The sequence below is a fragment of the Salvelinus sp. IW2-2015 genome, linkage group LG14, assembly GCF_002910315.2.
Source record: "Salvelinus sp. IW2-2015 linkage group LG14, ASM291031v2, whole genome shotgun sequence".
Classification (NCBI taxonomy): domain Eukaryota; kingdom Metazoa; phylum Chordata; class Actinopteri; order Salmoniformes; family Salmonidae; genus Salvelinus; species Salvelinus sp. IW2-2015.
Genome location: NC_036854.1, coordinates 10,343,415 through 10,362,870, shown reverse-complemented (window position 1 = coordinate 10,362,870; position 19,456 = coordinate 10,343,415). Strand labels below are relative to the sequence as shown.

At 44.1% G+C, this 19,456-nt stretch overlaps 1 protein-coding gene and 1 non-coding gene across 2 annotated transcripts in view; one reads left to right on the top strand and one right to left on the bottom strand.

Moving 5' to 3' along the window:
* Window positions 1-3,727: 3,727 nt before the first annotated feature.
* LOC111972902 (tumor necrosis factor receptor superfamily member 21-like) overlaps window positions 3,728-19,456 on the bottom strand; it is a 38,302-nt gene continuing 22,573 nt past the window's right edge. The window contains exons 4-6 of the mRNA XM_024000014.2: window positions 14,440-14,705; window positions 6,658-6,868; window positions 3,728-6,314 (exon numbers count right to left, since the gene is read on the bottom strand). Coding sequence (XP_023855782.1) covers window positions 6,085-6,314; window positions 6,658-6,868; window positions 14,440-14,705 — 707 coding nt within the window. The 3' untranslated portion in view covers window positions 3,728-6,084. The remainder of the gene's footprint in view (window positions 6,315-6,657; window positions 6,869-14,439; window positions 14,706-19,456) is intronic.
* On the top strand, window positions 5,064-5,116 carry LOC111973614 (U7 small nuclear RNA). The gene has a single exon (XR_002878599.1). It is a non-coding gene; the product is annotated as a U7 small nuclear RNA (small nuclear RNA).

Below are 19,456 nucleotides of genomic sequence, written 5' to 3'. Positions count from 1 at the left end.
TTTCCATTTATCATCCTTGAGATGTTTCTACAACTTGGTTCTACAACTTGATCCTACAATTTAATTGATTGGACATCATTTGGATTGGCACACACCTGTCTATATACGTAAGGATCTGTCAATATAAGGACCCACAATTGACAATGCATTTCAGAGCAAAGGCCAAGTAATGAGCTAGAAGGAATTGTCCGCAGAGCTCCGAGACATGATTGTGTCAAGGCACAGATCTGGGGAAGAGTATCAAAAAATGTCTGCAGCATTGAAGGTCCCCAAGAACACAGTGGCCTCCATCATTCTTAAATGGAAGAAGTTTTGAACCAAAGATTCTTCTTAGAGCTGGCCGCCTGGCCAAACTGAGCAATCGGGGGAGAAGGGCCTTTGTCAGGGAGGTGACCAAGAACCCATTGGTCACTTTTACAGAGCTCCAGAGTTCCTCTGTGGAGATGGGAGTACCTTCCAGAAGGACAACCATCTCTGCAGGACTCCACAAATCAGGCCTTTATAGTAGAGGAGCCAGACGGAAGCCACTCCTCAGTAAAAAGCACATGATACCCCGCTTGGAGTTTTCCAAAAGGCACCTAAAGGAGTCTCAGACCATATGAAACAAGATTCTCTGGTCTGATGGAACCAAATTAAACTCTTTCGCCTGAATGCAAAGCGTCACGTCTGGAGGAAACCAGGCACCATCCCACAGTGAAGCATGGTGGTGGTACCATCATGCTGTGTGAGAGCCCGGACTTGAACCCGATCGAACATATCTGAAGAGACCTGAAAATACAGTGGGGCAAAAAAGTATTTAGTCAGCCACCAATTGTGCAAGTTCTCCCACTTAAAAAGCTGAGAGAGGCCTGTAATTTTCATCATAGGTACACTTCAACTATGACAGACAAAATGAGAAAGTAAAATCGCAGAAAATCACATTGTAGGATTTTTTATGAATTTATTTGCAAATTATGGTGGAAAATAAGTATTTGGTCACCTACAAAACAACAAGATTTCTGGCTCTCACAGACCTGTAACTTCTTCTTTAAGAGGCTCTCCTCTGTCCTCCACTCGTTACCTGTATTAATGGCACCTGTTTGAACTTGTTATCAGTATAAAAGACAACTGTCCACAACCTCAAACTGTCACACTCCAAACTCCACTATGGCAAGACCAAAGAGCTGTCAAAGGACACCAGAAACAAAATTGTAGACCTGCACCAGGCTGGAAGACTGAATCTGCAATAGGTAAGCAGCTTGGTTTGAAGAAATCAACTGTGGGAGCAATTATTAGGAAATGGAAGACATACAAGACCACTGATAATCTCACTCGATTGGGGCTCCACGCAAGATCTCACCCCGTGGGGTCAAAATGATCACAAGAACGGTGAGCAAACATCCAGAACCACACGGGGGACCTAGTGAATGACCTGCAGAGAGCTGGACCAAATAAGTAACAAAGCCTACCATCAGTAACACACTACGCCGCCAGGGACTCAAATCCTGCAGTGCCAGACGTGTCCCCTGCTTAAGCCAGTACATGTCCAGGCCCATCTGAAGTTTGCTAGAGAGCATTTGGATGATCCAGAAGAAGATTGGGAGAATGTCATATGGTCAGATGAAACCTAAAATATAACTTTTTTTGGTAAAAACCTCAAACTCGTCGTGTTTGGAGGACAAAGAATGCTGAGTTGCATCCAAAGAACACCATACCTACTGTGAAGCATGGGGGTGGAAACATCATGCTTTGGGGTGTTTTTCTGCAAAGGGACCAGGACGACTGATCCGTGTAAAGGAAAGAATGAATGGGGCCATGTATCGTGAGATTTTGAGTGAAAACCTCCCTTCCATCAGCAAGGGCATTGAAGATGAAACGTGGCTGGGTCTTTCAGCATGACAATGATCCCAAACACACCGCCCGGGCAACGAAGGAGTGGCATCGTAAGAAGCATTTCAAGGTCCTGGAGTGGCCTAGCCAGATCTCAACCCCATAGAAAATCTTTGGAGGGAGTTGAAAGTCCGTGTTGCCCAGCAACAGCCCCAAAACATCACTGCTCTAGAGGAGATCTGCATGGAGGAATGGGCCGAAATACCAGCAACAGTGTGTGAAAACCTTGTGAAGACTTACAGAAAACGTTTGACCTCTGTCATTGCCAACAAAGGGTATATAACAAAGTATTGAGATAAACTTTTGTTTTTGACCAAATACTTATTTTCCACCATAATTTGCWAATAAATTCATTAAAAATGTTCTCATTTTGTCTGTCATAGTTGAAGTGTACCTATGATGAAAATTACAGGCCTCTCTCATCTTTTTAAGTGGGAGAACTTGCACAATTGGCGGCTGACTAAATACTTTTTTGCCCCACTGTAGCTGTGTAACGACGGTCCCCATCCAACCTGACAGAGCATGAGGGGATTTGCAGAGAAGAATGGGAGAAACTCCCCAAATACAGGTGTGCCAAGCTTGTAGCATCATACCCAAGAAGATGTAAGGCTGTAATCACTGCCAAAGGTGCTTCAACAAAGTACTGAGTAAAGGGTCCTAATTCTTATGTAAATGTAATATCTCATTTAAAAAACAAACAAATTGCAAACATTTCTAAAAATCGTTTTTTGCTTTGTCATTGTGGGCTATTGTGTGTAGATTAATAAGGGAAAAAAACAATTGAATACATTTTAGAATAAGGCTGTAACGTAACAAAATGTGTAAAAAGTCAAGGGGTCTGAATACTTTCCGAATGCATTGTACAGTGTGGGTATAGCCTACATGATGAGATTATTATGGAAAAAAGAGCGAGATAATATTTATTTTTCAAACGGCAGCCAAGCATCGATCATCATGTCAACAGACTAAGCCTCTCGATATTTATTGGAAAGGAGCATCAAGCTCATCACCTTGCACTTTCACCAGCCTATGAAGTTCATCATAACTGATTTCATCTGTAGCCTAATAAACTGCATGCTTTCCGAGACTTAGTGGGAGGACCTCACAACATACTGTATTCAACGCGTGACTCCAACTTTGCTTCGATATAATGGATATCTTATCAATATTTGCACACGAAAGCATTTACACCACAATTTCTCACATAATACATTTTACTGACATAAAAATATCCCATCTTGTATAGCGTATTTTGTTTTGTCGACATTTGGAAAGTTTACCAACAAATTTACTGTTTCCATCAGGCTTGTCATTACATTTTTATCTGACATGTACTTTACTCATGTCACACCCTGATCTGTTTCACCTGTTCTTGTGCTCGTCTCCACCCCCTCCAGGTGTCGCCCATCTTCCCCATTATCCCCTGTGTATTTACACCTGTGTTTTCTGTCTGTCTGTGCCAGTTCYTATTGTTGCCAAGTCAACCAGCGTTTTTCTCTTAGGTCCTGTTTTTTCCCGAGTCTCTCTTTTTCTCGTCCTCCTGGTTCTGACCCTTGCCTATCCTGACTGAGCCASCCTGCCGTACCACTCTGCCTGCCCCTGACCTTGAGCCTGTCTTCTGCCCTGTACCGTTATGGAATCTGCCCTGGCTATGAACTCTTGCCTGTCCCCGACCTGTCTTTTGCCTACCRCTTGGACTATAATAAATATCAGAGCTCAAACCATCTGCCGCCTGTGTCTGGATCTGAGTCTCGCTTTGTGTCGTTATAACTCGCATAAAAAGGTTAAATGGAAACCTGTTTACTGTAACAAATTCTTGCTGAAAGAGAGATACAGTAAGTATGACACACACTCCACATTATGACAAACGTTTTAACTTTAATTGGTTGATTTAAGATTTTACATAATAGTAAATGTACTGGTTACACGTGTTATGTTTAAGAACAGCCACCAGAGTACATGTACAGTATACCTCAACTTCAACGTTTCAGACTCGTTCTATATGCTTACCTTCACACTCCTACATTAGACCCAACAGCGATGTGGACAGCTCAAACAACACTTCAATTCAGTCCAACAAAGTCCAGAGCAGCTGCATCTATTTTACCCTCCGCAAAGTCCAGAATACTTTAGTAGCGATTGTCCTGAAAGCCCCCCATATCATCCTGGTATTATGCCCAAATAGAGAATTTCAAGTCTAGCACCAGAATAGCTTGATATGATTGGCTTGGCAAAAAGTCAGTCTGTGTTCCTTTCCTAACATCTGTGAGTTGAATACTGGCACTTCACAGCAACATGTTTTTTGGTGGTGCTTTTTTTAAGATGTTGAATTTAAAAGGAACTATAGTTGTACATTGTTATTTTTTAATCAAGTACCACAATCCAGAAGATGACTGTCAGATTCAAGTAGAATATGGAGCAACTATGCATATCTTACATCCAGTAAGATGGTCTCATTACACCAAGCTGGGACATATCAGAATGCCCTTGAAATCATGACAAACATAGTTGCTAAGAAATCAAAAAGCTAAAAAAACAGAAATGGTAATACTCAAAATAAATGTAGAAAAAATATGTGTGACATGTAAGTAAACAGCATTTCAAAGAGACATTGAAGCACATATGGCAGAATGCATACAGATGAAATGGTTATGTTACTCAAAGAACAAGAATTAGTGCATCAATCATATTACATACTATTAGTGTAAGACATTGTGCATCATGAGAGTGTGTCGTAGTGTCCCTCATAAAAAAATACTACAGTTTATTCTAGAATACTACAGTATTTACTATAGAAGTATGTAGTAAACTGTAGTATACTATAAAATTGTATACACTGTAGTATCCCTCGATCATGTGTAGGACTTAGTATAGAATTTTGTAGTACTGTAGAATACTATAATAAATACTACAGTATTATCCACAAAAAAACACTAGTAAATACTACAAAAAAGTCAGCAAAAATACTACAGTCCACAATTATTATTTTTTTAAACTATAGTATATACTACAGTATATAATTTGTACATACTGTACCCTGCCCATTCCCCTCCCCCATGTCCCAATTTGGGCCACCCGTAAGTTTGAAACCTACATMCCAAGTATAGACCATATATTGTGTTCCCTATGGTTATAGAAAAGAGTAGAAGATCTGAACTCTCCGTGTCAGAACCCAGCACTCTCTACAGGTTATGGAAAATTTGCTCTTAGTATTTCTCTAGTAGGTTTCTTCAAGGAGAAAGCCCCCCACTTCTATGTCAAAGATAATACAACAAAAACACTACAGTACATACTACAGTCTGCAAAAACATTACCGTAATTAATATAGTATACACTACTGTTTGTTTTTACTACAGTATTTATACTATAGTAAACTGTAAATACTACAGTATACTATAGTAAATACTACAGTAAAGTTAGCAAAAACATTACAGTGAATTCTGTAGTATTCCTACCATAGTGTAGACTATAGTATTTCTTCATGTGGGATGTTTGACATTTATAGACATTGTGCATGAGAGTGTGTTGTTGAAGTTTGCTTGCATAAATATGGGTTTATAGCACTGGATGACACACCCACAACAATCTCAAAAATGTAAAGAGAACACTTGTTTAATGCTACATTGACACAAGGGCAATAGCTATGGTTTAATGAGCATAATGGTGATGGTGGTGCTATGTCTGTCCAGAACTCCAGGCTGGGTTACAGAGCCTGGCCACTCTGTCCTGTCCTTCCTCCAGGCAGGCAGGCTCACCATGGGGGGCTGTGTGTGTGGGGGGGGGGGGGGGGCCTTCAAGAGGTCAGGCATGTGGCTGTATGGTCTGGCCTGGGGGTGAGAGCGTGCAGGATTCATAGAGAGAGAAGAGAGAGAATTTACAACTGCCAGGTCGCAGTTGTAAATGAGAACTTGTTCTCAACTAGCCTACCTGGTTAAATAAAGGTGAAAAAAAAGGGAGGCTCCCTGACCATGGTATTAGTGGGGGATTAAGTCAGGCTGCTAGGAATGGAGGATAGCCGATTGGCGGTCATGAAGGCGTGTAGACGACTATCCAGAATCAAGCAGCATCTCACTAGCTTACCTAAGAGTATTTGTGGGGGTGGGGAGAGGAGGAAGCCACACCCAAGTAGCCACACCGAAAAGGAGGGGTTTGCAGCAGAAGGAAGTGGGGCGTCCCCTGACCACAGTATAGGTCTGTAGCATCACAGCAGTGGGCCTATAGGAGGTCAGGCAGGTGGCTGTAGACCGAGTCCAGCAGGGTCTGGCTGGCTTCCTGGCTCTTGACCCCGGCAATCTCGAAGAGGCGATCCAGTTTGTCCTCTGCCATGGGGATCGCCTCGATGACGTGCAGCTCGTCAAGGTTTAGGATATGCAGCATGTCGTCGAAGATGGGCTGCAAGTCGCACGGGTCCAGCCGGACCTGACGCAGCACCGTGTCTTTCTTCTCTGGAAGTCACAGAGGAGAGGAAGAAAATGTCAGAATGAGGAGGATAGACTGCAACATACTGTGGATGTTAGCTACAGCTTGTTGTTGTCCATAAAATAGGAAATCGTGAATGACTAAATTAGCAGTCACGTTCTGCTGCTGGGAATAAAAGCCCAGTCATCCTTATGATGACTTAGACGTATTTCTCAAAGATTTCATAGTTGATGACTTGCTATAATGGAGTATGAAATCAGGTGCACTTTATAACCAGATGGGGGCAGTAAATACAAATACGTCACCTCTGTAGGAGCCAGTTGCTGAGCATAATTACTGAAACAGAACTGTGTCATAATATGTGCTTACCTTTGGTGATGAATGAGCCGGTCCTGCTGAGGGCGGAGTCTTTGCTGGAGGTGGAGTCACAGCGGAGCAGAGGCTCTGATTCGTCGGGGAAGAAGCCCTTGGTCCGGTCCACAGGAGACTGCTCCACCACCACCCCAGGAGACTCCAAAGACTTGTGGACAGGACTGTGGCTCGGGGTTACATTCACAGTCATCAGCTGGTTCAGATTAAACTGCAGAGAGGGAGAGGGGAGGAGAGAAAGAGAGGGAGATGGAGAGAGAGAGAGAGAAAGGTATATTATCTACTTCACTTGCTTTGGCAAGGTTAACATATGTTTCCCATGCCAATAAAGCCCCTTGAATTGAATTGAGAGGGAGAGGGGAGGTGAGGGTCAGTGTCCGTGTTGGAAACCAATGGCTGAGAAAGCAGTGTTCTGAGTCACGCTGTTGTCCGAACAGACCACTGCACCAAATACCCCAGTTTCGTACTCCTAGTTATCCGTACACCTCTGAAGGCTCTTGCGTCTTGCTTGCCACTCTGAGGATTTAAAGTATGGTATCTGTGATGACTCAATAGCAATTTGCGACTGTTTGATAGTGGGAACACCACTCAATGGTGACTTTGATCCTGACTGCAATTGTGTCCAGAAAGTGACATGCTGAGAAGTGCCAACGCTAAAGAGATTGCTAGATAGTTGGAAGATATCCTGACACTCACACCTCACCATTGTCATCAACTATTATCAATTCAAGAGCTGAGTGCTCAGGCTTGTCATGTCACAGACAGTCAGTGACTTTTTTTTAGCAATTGCTGACTTTTGAATCATTTACACATCACGACTTATGCCTACTATGGTACAAGTGGTTATTATTAGACTTTGGGATACACCTGCACAAGTTTGGAAACAGGCCATTTTACGCAGTGCAGGGAGAGGACAGGGAGCTCCTGTGTGCCCAGCCCCATGCAGCCCGCGTCAGGTGACACAGTGGGCCAACCCACAGCCCCAGACCACCCACTCCCATCCGTGATTCTCTCTCCTTGCCTCAGGGAGTGTACAKAACCGGCCAGACATGAAAGGGATTCTGTGGACTTGGACAGAGCAGGAATGTACTGCCCACAGACCACATGGGCCCAGTCACACACTACCAGGTATAGTACACCACTGTGCTTGCCCTAGGGCTCAGACAAGACATAAATAACAGTCTTCTTCGGTATGGTAATGTAGTGAACTGGTGGTGTATAGACTGGATGAGCTCTTGAGAGACTTACATTTTGACTTCGGAACTGTAGAAAAAAAGGCTCTGCTGTGAGTGAGGCACGAAGGAAATGGTAAAGGGCATTTCATACAGGCGATGGAAATGCAATGGAAAACTTTCAGGGTGCTGAAAATCCAATAGAACAGTTCAATATGGCTTCACAGAAACACAATGGAATTTCATGCAGGTGATGGGAGTGCAATGGAAAACTTCTGATGCGAACATAAAATCCGATATAAAACAGCTTGATGTGGCATCAGACAGACCTCACTTACTTCTGCGTGTGTATATGATCCATATGCAGCCCCTGCTATCTCCCCTATTTGATAACAAGTTCCTCTGTGCACTAGGTCAGATGGGCAGGCAATGACACGTCTACGATGACTGGAGCACTACGCCGCCCTGGCCAAATTATGTTACAAACAGCTGTTACAAAACCGACCAACTAACCCTCCAGAGAATCCCCTGGAGACTAAAAATACTTGAACTCAGATCGACTCATCGTGGAGAATTAGGAGAAAACAGGGGGAAATGGTGTCACCGTTCCAGATGCTTCTCTGAGTTGTCAGTAGCCAGTGACTGAGTCATTAGAGGAGAGACAGTGATCTGGCTGAGTCACTGACAMAGCCTGTCAACACACACACAGCAGACCCCAGGGTAGGGACATTGTCACGCATCACACAATCACGCACACACTCAAACACACAATAGACACGCTAGGGGGTCTGGCCCTGTGTATGCTGAGGCATCAGAGACACAGAGAACATCCACATTTTAATTCGATCACAAATAACACTGATATTTTGCTGAATCTACAGAGTAGCTGTGATTAATTAATGTGAGTAGCTACAAATTTTGGCGCTTAGGAGAGATGTGTTGCATGTTTAGTCATAAACCCTGTTCAGCAGGAAAATACAGCAGGCTATGGAAAAACTGCAATATCAAAAGACATTGTGGGTCAAGAGAGCCTTTACTTGTGACGCTGCAACCACTGATTTTCCAGCTGATACTAAACATCTTCCCCAACAGATGTGATGAAGGGCCTACCTGAAAGTACACGGTGATGAGCTTGATGCTCCTTTCCAATAAATATCCAGGGGCTTATTCTGGTGACATGAAGATAGATGCTTGCCTGCAGTTTGACAAATAAAAATGATCACTCTTTTGTCCATAATAATCTCATCATGTAGGCTATACGCGCACTGTATCTGCCAGCTGTTGGCTAGAAAGCATGTGCCGAGACCAGAGTGGGCACATTCGCTATATAGCGCAGCATTTTTACTGACAAAACCAGTTGAAAAAGCGATGGAAACCCATTTAACTTGTATTTTTTATTTGGTTCATGGGAATTTAACGGCAAAAGTTGTTTTTATGTGCACTACGTCACCACACACACAGCCTTTTATGCGAAACAAGGCAATTTGATAGAAACACATCTCTGGTTGAAAAATGCGCATTATGTTTTTATGCAGATTTTAGAATATTCACATGAACATCAGTCGCCAATTGGATGGAAACCTAGCTACAGTACATATGCATTATGAAAAACCACGCTCTGGGGAGGGGTTGGGGGTGGGATAGAGGGGGGACACAAACACACTAAGATTGGGCCTTTAAATCATTAACTGCTTTTCTGGGGATCTCACTTCCAAGGAGACAAGTGGTGTTTCCCCAGAAAATAATCACTGATTCACGATTGGAGTGTTATATTTGTGTATCGCTCTAGTATGAACTATCAAAAAACAGTATGTATGGGTAAAACAGTATGTAAACATTATTAAAGTGACCAGTGTTCAATGACTCTATGTACATAGGGCACCAGTCTCTAAGGTTGCACAGTAGAGTACAGGGTGGTAGCCGGCTAGTAACAATGACTAAGGTTCAGGGCAGGGTACAGGGCGGAGGCCCGGCTAGTGGTGACTATTTAACAGCCTGAAGGCCTGGAGATAGCAGCTGTTTTTCAGTCTCTCGGTCCCAGTTTTGATGCACCTTTACTGTCTCCACCTTCTACATGGTAGTGCTGTGAACAGGCTGTGGCTCGGGTGGCTGAGGCCCTTAATGATCTTCTTGACCTTCCTGTGACACTGGGTGCTGTAGATGTCCTGGAGGGCAGGCAGTGCACCCCCAGTCATGAGTTGGGCTGACAGCACCACACTCCGGAGAGCCCTGCGGTTGCGGACGGTGCAATTGCCATACCAGGCGGTGAAACAGGCGTAATCATGCGTACCACTGTTGTGTCATGAGCAAACTTGATGATTGAGTTGGAGACATGCATGGCCACGCAGTCATGGCTGAACAGAGAGTATAGGACGGGGCTGAGCACGCACCCTTGTGGGGCCCCGTGTTGAGGATCAGCGTGGTAGAGGTATTGTTACCTCAACACCTGGGATCGGCCCGTCAGGAAGTCCAGGGTTCAGAGTCAGGGCCCCGAGCTTATTGATGAGGGTGTTAAAGGCTGAGCTGTAGTTAATTAACAGCATTCTTACAAATGTATTCCTCTTGTCCAGATGGGATAGAGCAGTGTGTAATGCAATGGTGATTGCGTCATCTGTGGATCTGTTGGGGTGTTATGCAAATTGTAGTGGGTCTAGGGTGTCGGGTAAGGTGGAGGTGATATGATTCTTAACTAGCCTCTCAAAGCACTTCATGATGACCGAAGTGAGCGATAGTCATTTACTTCAGTTACCTTCGCTTTCTTGGGTACAGGAACAATGGTGGATATCTTGAAGCAAGTGGGGACAACAGACTGGGATAGGGAGAGATTGAATATGTTCGTAAAATCTCCAGCCAGCTAGTCTGCACATGCTCTGAGGATGCGGCTAGAGATGTCATCTGGGCCGGCAGCATTGTGAGGGTTAATGGGTAAAGTAGGTGTTTAGCTTGTCCGGGAGCGAGGCGTTGGTGTCCGCGACAAGGCTGGCTTTCCCTTTATAATCCATGTCTGGAGTCCCTGCCACATACTGAACATCTTGTGTCTGAGCCGTTAAACTGTGTCTCCACTTTGTCCCTACACAGTTGTTTTGCCTCTTTGATTGCCTTACGGAGGGCATAGCTGGTCTGTTTGTACACGTCCATGTTCTCAGTCACCTTGCAGAGGTTAAATGCGGTGGTTTGTGCTTTCAGTTTTGCACGAATGCTGCCATCCATCCACGTTTTTTTGTTTGGATAACATCCTCTARGCACTTCCTGATGAACTCAGTCCCCAACTCAGTTTATACGTCGATACTATTCTCTGAGGCAACCCGGGACATTTCCCAGTCTACGTGATCAAAATAAACTTGAAGCATAGAGGAGCAAAATTGARGCATGATCTGATTTGCCGAAGGGAGGGCGGGGGAGAGCCTTGTAGCTGTCATGGAAGGAGGAGTAGCAATGGTCAAGAATGCTCGATGAGCGAGTAGCACTGAATATGTGTTGATAGAAGTTCGGTCGCGTTTTCCTCAGATTTCCTTTATTAAAGTCCCCAGCTACAATAATTGCAGCCTCAGAATATGTGGTGTCCAGTTTGCATAAAGTTGAGTGTAGTTCCTTGAGAGCCAGAAAACTCTCTTGGGAGGTAATGCGGTCAGCATTTGATGGTGAGGTATTTCAGATCGGGAGAACAAAAGGACTTGAGTTCCTGTACATTACCACAATCACACCACAAGTAGTTAGTCATGAAACATACACCTCTACCTTTCTATTTCCTGGAGAGTTATTTCTTCCTGTCCGCGCAATGGACAGAGAACCCTGCTGGCTGAATGGTAGGGGACAGTATATCCGGAGAGAGACATGATTCCATAAAATAGAGTACYTTTCAGCCCCTAATGTCTCGCTGTAAGGAGATCCTTGCTCTGAGCTCATCTACTTTATTGTCCAGGGACTTAACGTTAGCGAGTAACATACACGGAAGTGGTGGATGGTATGCATGCCTCCAGAGTCTGACTAGGAGCCCACTCCTTATTCCTGTTCTCCAGCAGCGGAGTCTTGGAGCTGCCCCTGGGAAGAAGGGAACTGTCTTGGGGAGTTCAAACAAAGGATTCAATTCTGGGAAATAGAATTTCTGGTCAAATTGCTGGTTGATCTCCAATCTAATATCCAAAAGTTATTTTCTGCTGTAGGTAATAATGCAAGAAATGTTCTGAGCAAATAATATAAGAAATCATATTTTTTAAATACTGCAAAGTTGGCTAGGAGCTAGAAATAGGGCAACCATGTCTGTCGGCACCATCTTCCTGTGCAGACTGGAGAATGCACCTGGGCCTCTGAACGAATGAAAGGACCTTTAATGGGAGTAGTAAACACTTAATAATGTCTGAAATTGGATTCCGTGTGTAGCATTGTGCCTGAAGGGGAGGCTAGAACTCTTATTATGAGAAGTGGCCTTGGTGTGGATGGAAAAGCCCCTACTGGGAGTAGAGGAAGGACCAGAGGGAAAGAAGAAGAAAACAGACAGAGGCAGCTGGCTAGGACCTTTAGGACAATACTTTTTCCCAAGCGGGGATTAACACAACAACCACTGAAGCACTAAGAGAGAATCTTCATTCTGTTAAAGCAGTTTGTTTCCGAGGAGTTGACCTGAGGTCTTGCGTGCCACAGAGAGCCAATGTGTTGTGATGTTTAATCTCTTCCTCTAAATGCATCATTCAGATGACTGAGTGCTTTTTTTGAGCAGGCTAAAACATGTCTGTCTGGGGCACAGAGGAGAGAGGGAGGGTGCCCCAGAAATACCTTACATGCTGAGCAGATTGGGGCTCCAACTACACTCATTTCACTTTATGGGGAGGGTTTTTTGTCTGACATAACGTCATGTTGGTCAGGTTCCTTGCTGACTGAAGCATCATAACACGTGCCCTAGACTTTTGCAGCTGCAAAGAAACAGACAGTGAGAAGTAAAAACACTTTATTTTGACCATTAGCTGGGGCAAAACTGTTTTTGCGGTGACATTATCAGTAAAAGGATATATCTCTGTGTCCTAGGGTAAACTACTACAGTGTGCCAAGGCCCTTCAGCATCATTGGTCTATGGCTAGGCCTCATTTAACACTGACAGTACAGTGACTCCATCAGTCAGCCCTAACCAGCTGAGACCGAGGGCAGGAGGAGAGACAAAGCTCAGCTCACACTGCAGCTATGGTCATCTGCAAGATTAAACAGGAGGACATGCTCCACATGCATACCAACACACGCTGACACATACAGTACATGCTGACACACACACGCACAAACAACTTGGATCAGCCTCTGTCCTTTCTGCTTCAGGCTCCTTGTCTTACAGCTATGATGAAATCACACTATTGGAATGAGAGAATATCAGCTGGGGAGGCAGATCAGCAATGTTTGGGGCTCACCACCTGCGGTTTGTTTAAAAACAACCCAGTCATGGAGGATAGCTCCAAGATGTGTCTTAATGAATTAACAAAACTGGGGTGGCAGCAGGAAACAGTATCCCCTCCCTCTCTCCTTTCCTCCCTCCCTKCTTCGCTCCATCCCTCCCATACATAAGGCAGCCAGCCCACTCTGGTGGAATCACCACACACAGACACCTCATTTATGAATCACACGGATGGGGAAGTCTTACATCAGTGGAACCACATGGTTGTATATTATACCTCTAAGGAAGAATACCATATGTGTACACCTACAATACTGTCTGTCTGCAGCATTTCTGTCTGGTACCAATAAGAAGCACACTGCATGATGAATGGTCATCCCTCCTTACAGAGTATCCCTCATGAATTACCATTTCCTGGTGGTTTACTCTTAAGTTATTTATAACACATGACCCAGTGCTGATTCAATGGAATGAGGAGAAAATCTGTAGAAATGGCCAAGAGTGTACTGAGGAAAAACAAGGGAGGGAGGAAGGGGAGAGAGCAGCCTCCAGCACACTATGTTCCCTACTCATACTGTGCTTCTGCTTCCCTGTTCCCTCCCTCACCAAATGATTTATTACCTGCAATCTCCTCCACCATTGATTGAGACAAACCACACTAGATATTATCATCATCCAAGGATTATTAAGTAGTGACGACAAGCAGAATTACAATAGGCAGCCTGTAAGATATATCTCCGGGTCTCAATATCTCTCATAAGACGACCATAACAAGCCCTTAACTGTAAGAATCTAACCTTGAGCAGAGAAGGTCACTGGACATGGGGATAATATGATATGTATCTGAGAGATGGGAGGAAGTTAGGAGAAAAGTGGAGCGTGATGAATGATCCACTTTCGCAACTGGCCAGTCTCTCTACGTTGACCTCTGTACTGTACAGTAGCGCCAAGCCAGGACAGTCACGAGGGCCCTTCCCTTAAGGCAGGAGGGCTGGTCACCACTCWTGTGACTTGTTTAAATTAACGTTGTGATCCCATATGTGATTTCTATGTTTGCGTTCACGTTGAGTGACTTTGTGAGTGACTTTGTACTCTAGAGATTTGGTGAGATAAAATGAGAACCTGAAGYCTCATTAGTGAGGAGTGCCATTTAGCCCAAATAGCCCACCTGTGATTCAAGATGGGAGAGTTCACTGGAGGACAGAACAGATTCTCTTTGCCAGTAGGGCTTACCTGAGGATTGTCTTCCATGATGCCCCGTATCTTCTCCACCACGTCAATGCGGCGGTGGCGGTGCAGGGCGTTGATGAGCTTGGCTAGGTTGGCGTCCCCATCGCGGATGGTCCAGTGCTGCAGGGCAGCGTATGCACGCTCGTGATCTGACTGGTAGCCGTTGGAGAATGCTGCCACTTCACGCTCCGTGGCATTGGCCAGGGATTGGTACATGTCAATCCAGTGGCTGCCAATCTGAGCTGCCACCAACTTCAGGATGTCCACACCTGGGTAAAGAGAGGAGAGAACAGGTACATTTTATGCCATGTCTGAAATAGACTGGAGCCATTGATTAACAATGGATGTCACTCTTGACTAATAAGTCAATCACTAATTCACATGGACTCTGTTGATCATGAGACATGATATGATCATTTACCCCTTCAGACTTTTCAGCCCTTCCTTCATTTATAGTAATTATGCCCATTAAGTACTTAGAAATCAAATTAAAAGAGCATACAATTATATTACTTGATTTTTCCTTAATTGTAAGGTTGTATCAGTTAAAAGCAATAGTCAACACTATGACTAGTGSAACAACAACAAATGGGTCCTCTTGAACCACACTGAGCCATTGTTCCTTTCTTCTAAAATGCTATTAAGTGAACACAGTGAATCTAACATTTGTGTTGTAGAGATGTAGAGAGTGAGTTTGTATGTGTGTGTTACATAAGGATTATGACCTCTCAGTTACCCTAAGCCTAAGGTCTCAGTTAGGGGGTAATCAGAACAGTTTTAGCCGGCCTGCACGTCTGGTTGCTGCTTATGAGCGATGCACCGTCATAAACTAGTGGATCCAGGAATACACTCTCTGAAAGTGATCTCTCACCAAGCTTTACCTCAGCAGATGCATCTGAAGTTCTCCACTACCCTCCACCTCTCCGCACCTCAGAACTGGCAGCCCATCTGTTCCCTCTGCACACCCTGTCCAGACAGACTCAGCGTGACTCATAAAGCTGAACTGGTCTCAACCAGATGGAGGAAGTGTTACTTTCAGTATATGAAGACAACCTCCTGATGGGTTCAAAGCCCCTTGAAGAACTGCCTGCCTGTCCTCCTGTCCGGCTTTTTGTGCTTTAAAGTAACACTGCCTATGTAGTTGAAGTAGTAGTAGTAGAAGTAGTAGTAGTATTAGAAGTAGTAGAAGTAGTAGTAATAGTAGAAGTAGTGGTACTACACTGCTGATCTAAGATAGACACTCCATTGAAATGATGTTGAGAATGCTCTTTCAGAATCTCTCTCTGATAATCACAATAGGCATGTGTGAGAGTAGCTGGTGCTGAAACAAAGGTCCTTAGTGCCAGTATGGAACATGGTTAGGCTCAGCTGCAGACTCAGCAGGTTGGTTGTCCTTTTCAGCCAGGGCCACTACCAAGGTATAAGACACTGCCTAAGCTCAGAGATAGAGCCCAGAGTTTCTCCTGACCATGTTAACTGACTGGGAAATAAACCCAGTGCCCTGTAGCTTATAATTAGGGAACAGGGCCTGTTTTTTTCCCTGATGGTCTGGAAAACTACTGGACCTACTCATAGATAATTGTGGGTTTTGATAGGGCAATATTGTTGTGAAACTGTAAATGGAAAATGTGCAAACTGTAAGACATTGGATCATCTCATGCCTTGACATATGCATACTTGCTTAAGGTCCGCGCAATAGCATGGCATGCTATAACTCCCTGCTGTTAATGGCATCTGGATAACAAACAATGCATAAATCCATCTTACGGTCCCCTTTGGTCTTTCATGCTAGAAATACCTCTCTTTAGTCCTTACGTCATGGTCTACTGATGAATGTGTTATGATAGGTTTGAGAAAATGCATACTCGTTGGTTTTAATGTAAAAATAGTACTAAGCGGCCTCAATTTGTTTATTGTGAAACGACACAAGAGGAAAAAGAGGACATGGGGTTCTCCTCCTCACCCAACCATAGCCTTTCTGAAGCTGTAGGACCTTATCTGAAGGATATCCTACACCACACCCTGCCTGGCTGGCTCCAGTCACACTTCTGAGGGACGCAGCAGAACATGTTGACTTGTAAATACAAGCCAAGTGGCAGAAATATGTCGGGGGGAGCATTTGTTATAACAGGAAATGTCCCAGACGTGAATAGCCTAACTAATATATATTCAGACTGCCAGGCAGACACAAACATCCCCAGGTGTTAAAACTTTACTCAGTCAAAACAGAACATGTTCGCAAACAGGTGCAGAAAAACCCCATGTCTGTGTGTCTGTGAAACTGGGCCATCCCTGCAGGTGTCACGTTCCTGACCTGTTTTCCCTTGTTTTGTATGTATTTAGTATGGTCAGGGCGTGAGTTGGGTGGGTTGTCTATGTGTTGTTTTCTATGTTGGGGTTTTGTGTGTTCGGCCTGGTATGATTCTCAATCAGAGGCAGCTGTCAATCGTTGTCCCTGATTGAGAATCATACTTAGGCAGCCGGGGTTTCACGTGTGTTTTGTGGGTGTTTGTTCCTTGTTAGTGTTTCGCCACACGGGACTGTAACGGTAGTTTCATTTTGTTATTTTGTATCGCATATTGTTTTCGTGTTATTAAATTACCATGGAAACTAACCACTCTGCATATTGGTCCGATCCTTCTCGCCTCTCCTCGTCCGATGAGGAGGACGACATAGACTATCGTTACAGCAGGCATAGCCATATTCAATTGAAAGATAAGTATGTGCGTCATAATTCAACTTGAATAAATTAAAATTGAAACAAAACCTTCATTAAAACATGGGGGGATTTCCAATTTACTAACAAAATGTAACATTCATTCCAATTCATTAATTGAATTGACGGAAAGTGAAATGGAATTGACCCAAACCTCACTCCACAGACTACAAGAAGCCACATTATGCAGACTGAACTATAATGTGTAGAGAAACTGTAACGGCAGCCTTCCTCCTCTTCACGAGAAGAGAGGGTGTAACAGGGATCGGACCAACACGCAGCGTAGCCAGTGCTTAACATGTTTAATATAACGATAAACAGTGAACACAACGAATACAAAATAACAAATGTGGCTAACCGATACAGCCCTATCTGGTGCAGAGAAAACACAAAGACAGGAAACAACCACCCACAAACCCAAACACAAAACAAGCCACCTATATATGATTCCCAATCAGAGACAACACAAAACACCTGCCTCTGATTGAGAACCATATTAGGCCAAACATAGAAACAGACAAACTAGACACACAACATAGAATGCCCACCCAGCTCACGTCCTGACCAACACTAAAACAAGCAAAACACACAAGAACTATGGTCAGAACGTGACAGAAACATCATTAATAATTCAATTTTGATAACGATCACAGTGATCCCTGATTTAATATCTACTATCAAAGCCCAAACATCCAAAGTGCATAATACAGGGTCGGTTTGGAGAGATTGTAGCTGGGAGATTGACTCGCAGTAAACCTGCAGTGGTTGGCTTGTGACCTGGTCGAGTCCAAGGCTACACTATCGTTGTCCTGCCCTGAGGTCAGAGTCGTGCCACGAAGCGACTTTGTGTTGAACGATGAGACCGACACCTGAAGCCTTTTGTGACAGTTCCTATTGAGCCTGCCTACTGTCACCTTCTTTAGAGAGAATTAAAACAAAGTGACAGAGCTAGGCTAGGGGGAAATACAATCTCTGTTTTAGTTGGATATAATAGATGACCTACATGTATAATTCAGTATGCTAGCGAATGTGTACAATAGTCAGTTTCCTTAACCCCAACCCCCTGGCATGATTACAGTGGTGGCAGATTGAATATAAACAAATTACAGGATAGCTGACCGAAAATGGCTGCCAATCAGTAAATAGTAACGGGACGGAGGAGGGTTTAAAACGCTCAAAAGTAGTAAAGACTCCAAATTTCATCTGTTAGTTAGATGTAAAACATAGGTTGAGTTTTCACATTGATGATGGTGCATTGAGATGAGGCGACAAGTTGTGTCACAGTTATAACCCACCGTTCCCCGGTAGGCCGTCATTGTAAATAAGAATTTGTTCTTAAATGGCTTGCCTAGTTAAATAAAACAAATTTAAAATTAAAACAGTTTGTTCACAGCAATGTAGCGTTGCCTGCAGAGCAGAGAAATGTGGCTACTGCAAGGCTTTTCAACAGGTTACTCAGAGTCAACACAACACAAACATACTGTCATGTAGTCTCCATCTATTACAAGTAGAGCCTCTGAGAGGTGGTGAGACAATGTGGAATGTGGTTCATCTCTTATACAGTACCACAGACCCTAATGGGAAGTGGGGGCGCTGTAAAATTTTCATTGGAAAACTCCATTGAGACAGCAAACCAGCCACAGCAGGTCTGAGTTGAGAGGGCTGCATGACAAAGAGGCTACAATAGCAGCCATGCAGTCTTTCCCCTCCAGTCCATCTGCTCTGAGCCTCTCTGGGGATTCCTGCTGGTGACAAAGTAAGCTTGTCATTTTTATTTACCCTTTATTTAAGTAGGCAAGTCAGTTAAGAACAAATTCTTATTTACAATGACGGCCTACCCCGGCCAAACCCAGACGATGCTGGGCCAATTGTGCACCGCCCTATGGGACTCCCAATCACAGCTGGTTGTGATACAGCCTGGAATCAAACCAGGGTCTGTAGTGACACCTCTAGCACTGAGATGCAGTGCCTTAGACCACTGCGCCACTCGGGAGCCCAAGTCATCCTCATGGAAGAGACAAATTGGTCGCATAAGACCAGCTTGCTGCTCAGTCACTTTCATTGTTTCAATCTCTTTGACTCCCCAGGGTTGTGAAGTCTTGCTCAGTTTTTATCATTTTGTAGAAAATGTTGCCGTCATTCAAAAACACTAAACAAAATGAACGTAAAGTATCAATATCCAATCCGTCTGCATGAAAATTATAATAATACAAAATTCACAGCAGGCCAACTGACTCACAGCCACAGTCCAGGTCCTATCCCTGCTTCCCTACCTGTCCCTGTGGCCTGGCCCACCCTGGAGCT